This window comes from Heterodontus francisci, chromosome 28, assembly GCF_036365525.1.
Source record: "Heterodontus francisci isolate sHetFra1 chromosome 28, sHetFra1.hap1, whole genome shotgun sequence".
Classification (NCBI taxonomy): domain Eukaryota; kingdom Metazoa; phylum Chordata; class Chondrichthyes; order Heterodontiformes; family Heterodontidae; genus Heterodontus; species Heterodontus francisci.
The window spans coordinates 11,391,838-11,404,620 of NC_090398.1; the positions used below are offsets into that span (position 1 = coordinate 11,391,838).

The 12,783-nt window shown below is 48.6% G+C and overlaps 1 protein-coding gene across 2 annotated transcripts in view; it reads right to left on the bottom strand.

Moving 5' to 3' along the window:
• patl1 (PAT1 homolog 1, processing body mRNA decay factor) overlaps positions 1-12,783 on the bottom strand; it is a 95,690-nt gene that overhangs the window by 23,073 nt on the left and 59,834 nt on the right. For both annotated transcript variants that reach the window (XM_068059842.1, XM_068059841.1), the window contains exons 12-15: positions 5,973-6,070; positions 4,588-4,647; positions 3,298-3,449; positions 2,841-3,000 (exon numbers count right to left, since the gene is read on the bottom strand). In XM_068059842.1, the coding sequence (XP_067915943.1) occupies positions 2,841-3,000; positions 3,298-3,449; positions 4,588-4,647; positions 5,973-6,070 (470 nt within the window). The remainder of the gene's footprint in view (positions 1-2,840; positions 3,001-3,297; positions 3,450-4,587; positions 4,648-5,972; positions 6,071-12,783) is intronic.

Sequence of the window (12,783 nt, forward strand, 5' to 3'; positions counted from 1 at the left end):
GAGCGCTCCTGGCCGAGCTGACTCCCGCTCGGCTGGAACTACTCTTTGGACCCAGGCCCCGAAACCCTCCTCGGGAGGGTTTCCTGGTCCTGCACAACCCAAGCCGCCTTTCGGAAATGCCCTCTGTGCCATTCCAATCGGCGCGGAGGAGTTTCCTGTACGGGCTGCTCCTGCACATTCTCCACTTCCTCACCCTCGTCAGCCGGCCAGACAGGCCCTGGCGGTCCGCGTTGCCAACTGGCGGCGAGGGGATACCTCGATGGAGGTCTCTCTACGCGGGGGTCCTCCCCCTTTACATCGGGGGCCTGGGGTGGAGGGTGTTGCATAGGGCAGTCCCCTGCAATAGACTTTTAAGCAGGTTCATGGACTCCCAGGCCGCCTGTACTTTCTGCTGCCTGGATGAGTCTGTGTTCCACGTATATATGGAGTGTGCGAGGTTGCAGCCCCTGTTTGAGTATTTGAAGGGGCTGTTCCTCAGGTTTTGGCTGCACTTCAGTCCCACGCTCCTGATCTTTAGGCACCCGGTGCGGAGGGACGTGGGCCGGGAGGAGGATCTCCTCATCGGTTTGCTTCTGGGCCTGGCCAAGGTGGCAATTCACAGGTCCAGGCTGCGGGCCGTCAGGGGGTCTGTCCTCCCTGATTGCCTGCCCCTCTTCCGCGGTTACGTTCGCGCCCGGGTGTCCCTGAGAAGGAGCATGGGGTGTCCGCCGGTACGCTTGAGGCCTTCCGCGACCGGTGGGCACCGCAGGGACTGGAGTGCATTGTCGACGCCGAGAATGGCATTTTAATTTGAGTTTGTGGTTTATTTATCTGTTTTTAACAGTTATTTTTAAAAAAATGTATATAAAAGGGTCCTGAGGAATGAAGGCCCCCTCGACATAAATTAGTTACAGAGTAAAGCTCCCTCTACACTGTCTCCATCAAACATTCCCAGGACAGGTACATCTCGGGGTTAGATAGAGTAAAGCTCCCGCTATACTATCCTAACAATGAGGCTAACAGGGAGTGGTCATTAACTTTTTGCCCACGACTGCAGCTAAATCCCCTTCGAACAGCCTGGACAGTTTATGTTGTGTGAACCAGAATCCGTTTACAGTCGCACGCTTCAGAGAGAGGTCTGTTAGATGTGTTGCCAGATATCAATGTCAGGAAGCAATCCCCAATGACTCTCATACCTTGGTGTCAACAATTACCCTCGAAACTGGGGCATATTTTGGGGAACAGAGATGGGTGATCTAATGTTGAGAGTTAAAGGGTTAAATGAGGAGCACAGGTTGTACAGCTTGTGTTCTCTTGAGAGTCGAAGATTAAGGAGTGAACGAATTGAGGTTTTTTTAAGATGTTTAATGGTGTTGATAGAGATAGACTGTCCAGAACGGGGCTTAACCTTAACATTGGAGCCAGGCCATTCAGGGGTGATGACAGGAAGCACTTCTTCACACAAAGGGGAGTGGAAATTATTTTTTATTTTTTCTTGTTTAGAGATACAGCACTGAAACAGGCCCTTCGGCCCACTGAGTCTGTGCCGACCAACAACCACCCATTTATACTAATCCCACATTCCCTACCACATCCCCACCATTCTCCTACTACCGACCTACACTAGGGGTAATTTACAATGGCCAATTTACCTATCAACCCGCAAGTCTTTGGCTGTGGGAGGAAACCGGAGCACCCGGCGGAAACCCACGCGGTCACAGGGAGAACTTGCAAGCTCTGCACAGGCAGTACCCAGAACTGAACCCGGGTCGCTGGAGCTGTGAGGCTGCGGTGCTAACCACTGCACCGTCCACATCCAGAGCTCTCTCCCCTCAAGAAACTATTTAGGCCGGGGTTGAGGGGGGGGGGGGGGGGGGGGGGTGGGGTCAACACAGAATTTCAGAACTGTTATTGATTGACTCTTGTTGAGCAAGGGTATGAAGGGTTACGGAATCAAGGCGCTTGGGTGGAGTTAAGATACGATTCAACCATGGTTTATTTGAACGAGGGAAACACGCTCGAGGTAGGTGAGTGGCCCCTCTCCTGTGTAGCGTGCTCAAGTGACCCAATAGCCTCCTCCTGTTCCTGTCTAACAGGCTTGAGGGGCTGAATGGCCTCCTCCTGGTACTTTGCTCCTGAAGAAGTGTTTCCAAATCTTTTGATACGCGCTGAGCGTGGAACATTGGCCAAAATACTGGAAGAACACAATTCTCTTCATCCAAACGTGGTCTGGGTTAGGTTGGATAAGCATGGGGGTTTTTTTCTTTTCTTCCTGCACCAAAGGAGATCGAGGAGAGGTTTGATTGAGATTTATTATTGAGGTTTAGATGAATTCGCCAAAGAAAAGCTGTTCCAATTAGCTGATGGTACAAGGAATAGGGTTGAAGATAAGATTTAAGTTTTTGGGTGAGAGATGCAGGGGGGCAGGAGGGGGGGGGGGGAGGGGACGTGAGGATGATTTTTTTTTTTTTAAACACAGCGAGTGGTGATGACCTGGAACTCGCTGCCTTCGAGGTTGGTGGAAGCGGGGACGATGAATCACTTTAAGCGGAAATTGAATGGGCACTTGGAAATAAACCTTGCAGGGCTACGGGGATAGAGCAGGGAAATGACACCGACTGGAATGCTCGACGGCGAGCCGCCACAGACTCGATGGGCCAAAGGGCCTCCTTCTGCGCCGTCATGGCCTGGAATCAAACGGCTCATCCGGATGAGTGCCCCTCGGAGCCTGACCCATGTGCTTGGGCCGCAGGGCAAACCCCTGACCTCCTGAGCTCGAAGAGCTGGGCGGCTGTCAGTGACGGAGCCAAGGGGCCCACGCAACTCCAGCTCCCCTCGGCAGCCCGCGAGCGGTCACTCACCTCGTCCTGAGTGTCCTTCTTGACCAGGTAGGGGAGGTTGCGGGCGGTCGCTAGCACCACGTTGGCGGCCTGCTCGGTGCCGAGGAGGAGCAAGACCTTCGCAGCCAGTCGCTTGCCCTTACGTATGCACATGATCTGCACAAAGTGCTCGTCGCTGACTCTGTGAACAGGTTGGGGGAGGGGGAGACAGTTACAGCGCTGCAAATAACTCACGCAATCGCAAAGGGGGGGGGGGGGGGGGGTGGGCGCCATTCTGTCTACTGCGCCCACCCTGGCTCCCCGAAAGAATCATCCCCTTAGTCCCACTCCTCAGATCCTTCCCCGTTCAGAGCTTGGACCCCGTATCGCCAGCACCGCAAACCGCTTCTGCCCTGTGCCGACCGCCCACCCCGCAGTTCCCCCCCCCCCACCCACCCCCCTGCCCCCCACACCCCCTCCGACCCCAACACACACTCACCTCTCGGTGCTGTGAGCCTGCTTCCCCCGCAGATTCTCGTACATCTGCAGGATCTTGGACTTCCTGTGCTCCAGCACGGCAGGCCGCTCCTCCTCACTCACCTGCAGGAACTTCTTCTCCAAGTCCTGCACTTCCAAAACCAAACTGTACGTCTGAAAACATGGGGAGGGGGGTGGTGGAGGGGGGCAGAGACACAGAGGTGGTCAGGGTGCAGGTTACAAGCAGAAGCCCCACACCAGGCTGCACCTTTTGGAACCCCAACAATGTAAGGCAGCACACAACCGCTGTCTCAACAAGTGGAGTGGGCTCCAATTAAAAACTGGGGTTGTGGCCCCGCTATCTTGGACAGAACCTCCAAAAACAGCATCTTCTGCCACCGACACACCGAGCAGTGTGTGCCATCCACAAGACACCAAGCTCCTCCAAGAGCACCTTCAAAACCCCTGACCCCTGAAGGATGAGGGTAATCTCCTCTCATCCCATCAACATACACCTCCATTCCTTTCACCCTCATTTGCTTATCTACCTTCCCCTCAAATGCATCTGCGACCTCCATTGTTGTTTCTTAACTGGGGGCAGCAAGGAGGGAAACAATTTACATCCAATCTGAGTCATCCCTCACCTCAGAATGATACTGTGAGGGAGCTGGATTAACATCAGTAGAGATACAGTCAGTAACACAGGGTGCTGGGGGGAGAGGGGTTACTGAGTGACAGTGTGAGGGAGCTGGATTAACATCAGTAGCGATACAGTCAGTAACACAGGGCACTGGGGGGAGAGGGGTTACTGAGTGACAGTGTGAGGGAGCTGGATTAACATCAGTAGAGATACAGTCAGTAACACAGAGTGCTGGGGAGAGGGGTTACTGAATGACAGTGTGAGGGAGCTGGATTATCAGTAGAGATACAGTCAGTAACACAGGGTGCTGGGGGGAGAGGGGTTACTGAGTGACAGTGTGAGGGAACTGGATTAACATCAGTACAGATACAGTCAGTAACACAGGGTGCTGGGGGGAGAGGGGTTACTGAGTGACAGTGTGAGGGAGGTGGATTAACATCAGTTGAGGTACAGTCAGTAACACAGGGTGCTGGGGGAGAGGGGTTACTGAGTGACAGTGTGAGAGAGCTGGATTAACATCAGTTGATATACAGTCAGTAATATTTATGGCCGGGCGGACGGGCTGGTAAAATTTTAATTTTGGCATTCGCAGCATCTGATCCAAATCATGAAAGCTTTCTAAAAACAGGCAAGCCTGTCTCCTGCCAGAAAGTTGGGATGCTGAGGACTCACCCGCTCAATGGTGAAGAGTATCTGTCGCCTCTTGTCCCGCACTTGCTTCTCCTTTGTCTCCTATGGCAAGTGGAGGGGAAAGGGCAGAGGATGAGAGCCTGATACTGAATTCAGCAGAGACTTGCAAACACAAAACATTTCTTGGGAAAATCGGCTCCAACCTTCCTCGAGACACGCTTGCTCACAGCGCATGGCTTCAAGGCAAGTAACAGCTTCGCCTGTGACACAATTGTCAGTGTGGGGGGGGGGGGGGGGGGGCGGTGTCTCCAGATACACCTGTAACCCTCAGCCCCTCCCTCAGTGTCAGTGAGAAGGGGGAGGTCTTCAGATACACGCGTAATCCTCACTGTCAGTGTGAGGGGGGTCTCCAGATATATAAATGTAACCCTCAGCCCCTCCCTCAGTGCCAGGGTGAGGGGTGTCTCCAGATACAAACCGCCTCGCCCCCCGTCCCACACAGGACCCCATTACAGACAGACTGACACAAACAAACAGAGCCCCCCCCCCTTCAGAGAGAAAGAGACAGACAGACAAATACACAGAAGAGAGGCCCCATTACAGACAGATACACAAACAGGGGCCCCCTACAGAGACAACGCCCTTCCCTCTCAACCACATCCCACCACACACACACAGCCGCAGTGGAAAGCCCCAGGTTCCACTGCCAGTCAGTGACGAGCGCCCGAGTTGAGCTACAACTGTGCAGGCATCAGGTTTAATGGTGATAACTCCACTGTAAAAACTCGCATTTGTCGAGTGCCTTTCATGATGTCAGGATGTTCGAATACGCTTCATAGCCAATAAAACACTCTTTTTGAAGGGTATTCACTGTTGTAATGTAGAATGCGAGGCAGTCAATTTGGGCTCAGCAAACTCACAGAATATCAATGGGATAATGAACCGACGTTCACATCCTTTACCCGTGATGTTTGTCACATGACTTCCATTGGCCCCTTGCAGGGGCAGAGATCTCAAGCCCTTCTTCAAACACTGTTCGGGGTATATTTTACATCAACCTGAGTGGGCAATACCTTGGCTTACTGTCCCATGGCGACACATGGCAAATCCAACAGTACTGCCCATTCGACAATGCAGAACCCCCTCAGTACTGACCCTCCGACAGTGCAGCACTCCCTCAGTACTGGCACCTGGGGAATGCCAGCCTGGATTATGACGACCGAGTCTCTGGAGTCTGGGACTCAACTACAAAACCCTCTGACTCAGAGCATGAATGGGTGCTATCCCTTGAGTCACAGCTGACATAGCGTAAAGCTACAAGAGGGGAAGCCAGTCCCTTGAGTAAGGTACAGAGTTAGGTCAATAGCCAGGGACCGTCACGCAATGCAACGTCAAAGGATCTAAGAAAAAAATGATCGACAACTTACATCATCATCCATGCGCGTTGTCACCACAGCATCGATCATCTTGCGAGGGTTGTTCACGCTGGATACGGTGAGTTTCCCCAAGGACCCCTCGAACTGCACTGCAACCAATAAAATGGCCATCAGCACCACCAGCTTTTTGTATTATTTGTTCATGGTACACTGTCATTAGCAAAGCCAGCATTTACTGCCATCCCTAATTGCCCTTGAGAAGGTGGTGATAAGCTGCCTTATTGAGCCGCTGCAGTCCATATGGGGTAGGTACACCCACAGTGCTGTTAGGAAGGGAGTTCCAGGATTTTGACCCAGCCACGGTGAAGGAATGGCGATATAGTTCCAAGTCAAGATGCTGCGTGGCTTGGAGGGGTACTTGCAGGTGGCGGTGTTCCCATGCATTTGCTGCCCTTGTCCTTCTCGGTGGCAGAGGTCACAGGTTTGGAAAGTGCTGTCCAAGGAGCCCTGATGAGTTGCTGCAGTGCACCTTGTAGATGGTACACACTGCTGCCACTGTGTGTCGGTGGTGGAGGGATTGAATGTTTGTGGACGGGGTGCCAGTCAAGCGGGCTGCTTTTTCCTGGATGGTGTTGAGCTTCTTGAGAGTTGTTGGAGCTGCACCCATCCAGGCAAGTGGAGAGTATTCCATCACACTCCTGACTTGTGCCTTGTAGATGGTGGACAGGCTTTGGGGAGTCAGGAGGTGAGTTACTCACCGCAGGATTCCCAGCCTCTGACCTGCTCTTGTCGTCACGGTATTTATATGGCTGGTCCAGCTCAATTTCTGGTCAATGGTAACCCCCATGATGTTGATGGTGGGGAAATTCAGTGATGGTAATGCCATTGAATCTCAAGTGTGTTGGTTAAACTTCCAACAGCAGCAGCACCGGGCAGGAAATTGCTCCTCCAACACTCCACAGGCAGGTATAGCATGGGGTTACATACAGAGTAAAGCTCCCTCTGCACCATCCCAAACACTCCCAGGACAGGTACAGCATGGGGTTAGATACAGAGTAAAGCTGCCTCTACACTGTCCCATCAAACACAGCACGGGCAAGATAGAGTTTTACAGTACCTTAACCCCAGGCACCAGCTTTAACATGTAGTGTTATAAGAAATGGGACCTTTAATAACTGGCATTTCTCCTAACAGTGTAGAATTCTTACAGAAATACTTCTGTCTCTTATTAAGAAAGATGCTATGGCAGACAGCCAGGACAGCATAAGCCTGCTATCACTGCCAAGGACATAACTCTTACACAGGCTCCAAAACAAGACATTCCTAAAGCTGATAAGATGCAGCCTCGAGCCCTCCCGAGACAAGTGTCTGGCAGAAGTTTACAAGCTATCCCAAGCACGAGATAAGTGAAAAGTGACTTCCATCTTTCACGCGGGTCATATGCTTCTTCTGTCTATTTACCTTCTGCATCATATTTAAACTGCTACTTCTCAATATTCATTACATAAATTTAATAAACTACTTGAAAATTACTGATGAGTTTTCGACTCCCCTTCTTTGGGTAATCTGACTCCCAAATCTAAACCTCCATGTGCCACTTCAAATTCTCTGACATCCACTAGTTATCGTGTTTGTGGCCAACCTATTCCACATCAGAGGTGTAGTTATCAGAAACAGGAGACCTCAGTCTGCTCCATCGCCACAGGACCTCCACCCAGATCCCAGAGAGTGAAAGGCCGCTCGGGCCTGTCAGAGGGCCGTGGGCTATTGGGACTGTTCCAAGGATTGCCCGACAATGCCTCAAATTTCAAGTCCTCACCCTTGTTTTCAAATCCCTCCATGGCCTCGCCCTTCTCTATGTAATCTCCTCCAGCCTCTACAACCCTCCGAGAACTCTGTGCTCCTCCAATTCTGCCCTGTTGCACATCAGTGAACCTGACTGCTCCAACTGGCTGTGCCTTTATACAAACATACGAACTAGGAGCAGGAGTAGGCCAATCGGCTCCTCGAGCCTGCTCCACCATTCAACAAGATCACGGTTAATCTGATTGTATCCTCAACTCCACATTCCCACCTATCCCCAATAGCTTTCAGCCCCTTATCAAGAATTTAGCTACCTCTGCCTTAAAAATATTCAAAGATTCTGCTTCCACTGCCTTTTGAGGAACAGAGTTCCAAAACTCACGACCCTCAGAGAAAAAAGTTCTCATCTCTGTCTGAAATGGGCGACCCCTTATTTTTAAACAGTGACCCCTAGCTCTAGATTCTCCCACAAGAGGAAACATCCTTTCCACATCCACCCTGTCAAGACCCCTCAGAATGATATATGTTTCAATCTAGTCACCTCTTAATCTTCTAAACTCCAGCAGATACAAGCCAAGCCTGTCCAACCTTTCCCATAAGACAACCTGCCTATTGCAATAGTCGAGTAAACCCTCTCTGAAATGCTTCCAACCCATTTACATCCTTCCTTAAGTAAGGAGACCAATACTGTATACAGTACTCCAGATGTGGTCTCAACAGTGCCCTGTATACCTGAAGCATAACCTCCCTACTTTTGCATTCAATTCCCCTCACAATAAACAACAACATTCTATTAGCTTTCCTAATTAATTGCTGTACCTACATACAAGCCTTTTGCGATTCATGCACTAGGGCACCTCTGCATTTCAGAGCTCTGCAATCTCGCACCATTTAGATAACATGCTTCTTTTTTATTCTTCCTGCCAAAATGGACAATTTCACATTTTCCCACATTATACTCCATTTGACAGAACTTTGCGCGCTCACTTAACCTATCTATATTCCTTTGTATTCTCATGTCCTCTTCACAACTTACTTTCCTCCCTGTCTTTATGTCATCAGCAAATTTAACAACTATCCCTTCGGTCTGTTCATCCAAGTCATTTCTATAAATTGTAAAAAGTTGAGGCCCCAGCACGGATCCCTGTGGCACACCACTTGTTACATCTTGCCAACCAGAAAATGACCCATTTATGCCTACTCTGTTTCCTATTAGCAAGCCAATCTTCTATCCATGCTAATATGTTACCCCCTACACCAAGAGCTTTTATTTTCTGCAATAAATTTTGATGTGGCACCTTATCAAATGCCTTCTGGAAATCTAAGTACAGTACATCCACCGGTTCCCCTTTATCCATAGCACATGTTACTTCTTCAAAGAACTCCCATAAATTGGTTAACCATGATTTCCCTTTTACAAATCCGTGTTGACTCTGCCTGATTACCTTAAATTTTTCGAAGTGCCCTGCTATAACATCTTTAATAATAGCTTCTAACATTTTCCCCAAGACAGATGTTAAGCTCACTGGCCTGTAGTTTCATGCTTTCTGTCTCCCTCTTTGAATAAAGGCGTTACATTTCCTATTTTCCAATCTAATGGATCCTTCCCCGAATCTAGGGAATTTTGGAAAATCAAAACCAACGCATCAACTGGCCACTTCTTTTAAGACCCTCAAAGTCCATCAGGACCCGGGGACTTATCAGCCTGCTGCTCCAACAATTTGCTCAGTACCACTTCCCTGCTGATAATTTTCTTCAGTTCCTCCCTCCCTTCCATTTCCTGATTTACAACTATTTGTGCGATGTTACTTGTATCCTCTATGGTGAAGACCGATGCAAAATATCTGTTCAATTTATCTGCCGTCTCCTTATTTTCCCTTATTAATTCCCCAGACTCACTTTTGATAGGACCAACGCTCACTTTGTTAACTCTTGTCTTTTTTTAAATATCTGTTGAAACTCTATCGGTCTTCATATTTCTCACCAGCTTTCTCTCGTACTCTAATTCTTTCCTCCTTATTAATCTTTCTGTCATTCTTGGTTGCTTTTTATATTCTGTCCAATCTTCTGATCTGCTACCTATCTTTGCGCAATTATATGCTTTTTCTTTTAAGTTTGATACTATCTTTAACTTTTTTTTTTAGATAGAGTGGGTCCTCCCCTTGGAATTTTTCTTTCTCATTGGAATGTATCCATTCTGTGTGTTCTGAAATATCCCCTGAAATATCTGCCACTGCATCGCTATTGACCTATCTTTAACCTACTTTGCTAGTACACTTTTGCTGGCTCTGCTTTCATGCCTTTCATGAAAGCTCTTATTTAGCTTTAAAATACTGGTCTTAAACCCACTCTTCTCTCCCTCAAACTTAATGTAAAAATCAATCAGATTATGATCGCTGCTGCCTCGGGGTGCCTTCACTATGAGGTCATTAATTAATCCTACCTTGTCGCACAATACCAGGTCTTGTCTTGCCTGCTCTCTGGTTGGCTCCAGAAGGTTTGGGTCTAAGAAACTATCCCGAAAACATTCTATGAACTCAGCTCGGCTACCTTTGCCCATCTGATTTTTCCAATCTATATACAGATTAAAATCCTCCATGATTATCGCCGTACCTTTCTGACAAGCATCCATTATTTCTTCCTTTATACCCCGTCCTGTGGGGTTACTGTTAAGTGGCCTGTACACCACCTCCACAGGTGAGTCTTTGCCTTCATCATTCCTCATCTTGACCCAAACCACTTCTGCATCCTGGTTTCCTGAACTTAGGTCATCCCGCTCTGTTGTGCTAATACTATTAATTAACAGAGCCACCCCTCCACCTTTTCCTCGCTTCCTGTCCTTCCTAATTGTCATGTACCTTTCAATATTCAGGTCGCAATCGGTCACCCTGTAGCCATGTGTCTGTAATGGCTATAAAATGGTACATACTTATTTCTATTTGCGCTAACAGTTCATCTGTTTTGTTTCGAATGCTACATGCATTCAGATACAGAGCCTTTAAGTTTTGTCCTTTTATTATTTTTGTAACCTCTGGCCTTGTCTGATTTACTCTCCAATTTGTAATCAATGTCCCTTCCTGCCACAGTCTGTTTATCTTTTCCCATATTAATACCTTTCTTTCTTGCCTTGTCTCTACTCTTTGATTTACCACCTCTTCCCAAATCTGATCCATTGCCCCCCACTATTTAGTTTGAAACCCTCTCTTCCCTAGTTACGCACCTCATTTGAACCAGCACGATTCAGGTGTAGACCGTCCCAACAGTACAGCCCCCACATTTCCCAGTACTGGTGTCAGTGCCCCACAAACTGGAAGCCACTTCTATCACACCAGTCTTTGAGCCATGCACTCATTTCTCTAATCTTATTTGCCCTACTCTAATTTGCACGTGGCTCATGTAATAATCCAGAGATTATATCTTTGAGGTTCTGCTTAATTTGGTGTCTAGCTCCTCATACTGACTATGCAGAACCTCTGTCCTTGTCCTGCCTATATCGTTGGTACCTTGGTCAGTCTACTCATCCACACTGCAGCCCTCGCTCTTGTCCATTCAAGCTGCAAGAACCTCGAACTTATTGCTCAATTGCAAGGTCTGAGGCTCCTCCACTCTCACATTCTCGATCCCCTTATCTGCCTGACTCGCAGTCACCCCCCTCCTGTCCCTGACCACTGACCAAAACAGATGACCCTATCCTAAGGGTTGAGAGTGCCTTCCGAAACCAATTGTCCAGGTAACTTTCCCCCTCCCTGATGCATCGCAGTGTTTGCAGCTTGACCCAAGCTCAATGGCTGAGTCGAAGCTCCTCAAGCCACCAACACTTACCACAGACGTGGTTGCCATGAATTGCCGTGGCATCCAGGAGCTCCTACATACTGCAGTTGTGACACATGACCTGTCCTGCCATCTTTATTGCAATAAAATTACATTCATTTTTTTTTCTTAATTTATCATTTCCCTCCTTAACGAACTCCCTCACTTATTAAACTCCCTTCTTCACACTCTGTGCCCTCCAGCAGCACTCAATGCAGACAAACAGCACTGAGAGTCCCCTGAATTTACACTCTCTGAAAACAATGATATGTCAGCTTTACTCGAGCTCTGCTGGAGCTCAGAAACCAGTTTAAGCTAGCTACTTAATTAACTCGCTGCAGCTACTCAGAGATTGTATCCCCGTTTAAAACAGTAAGAAATCGAACTTGCTTCTTAACTTACAGTAATTTCAATTAATTGCTAAACGTAACCCAAACAAAAACTAGACTTGAGAGATTAACCCTAAAAATCCACTCACTTCCCAAACTCCCGTCTTCACATTCTGTGCCCTCCAGCTGCCTTTTAAAAATGGGACGTGGGCATCACTGGCAAGGCCAGCATTTGTTGCCCATCCACTATTGCCCTTGTCAACTGACTGACATTTCAGAGGGCAGTTAAGAGTCTACCACATCGCTGTGGGTCAGGAGTTACATGTAGGCCAGACCAGGGAAGGACAGCAGATTTCCTTCCTTAAAGGACATTAGTGAACCAGATGGGTTTTCATGACAATCGATGATCGGTTCATGGTATCAGTACTGGGACGAGCTGACAATTCCACATTTAAAAAAAATTAATTGCATTTAAATTGCACCAGCTGTAATTGTGGGATCTGAACTGGTGTTCCCAGGGCATTAATTTGGGCCTCTGGATTACGAGTGCAGTAATATTACCATTGCGCCACCATCTCCCGCCTATCCCATATACTATGGACTTACCCTCCCTAAACACCTCCGCCCCCTCTCTCTCTCTCCCCTCCTTTACAATCCTCCTCAAAAGCTACCTCTATGACCAAGCCTGTCCTGATCGCTCATGTGGCATGGTGTCAAAATTATTTATTGCTAACGCTCTTGTGAAGTGCCTTGGTGGGAGTGGAGGGGTGGGGGATATGTTTGCTACATTAAACATGCTATATACAAACCCCCACCTCCCCCCAAACACCACCCTCAACATTTAGATCATGGTTGAGAAACAGGAGATCCACCGTCATTCTGTTCCCGTGCTGACCCTTGACCTGAGCCCGCGCTGCGTG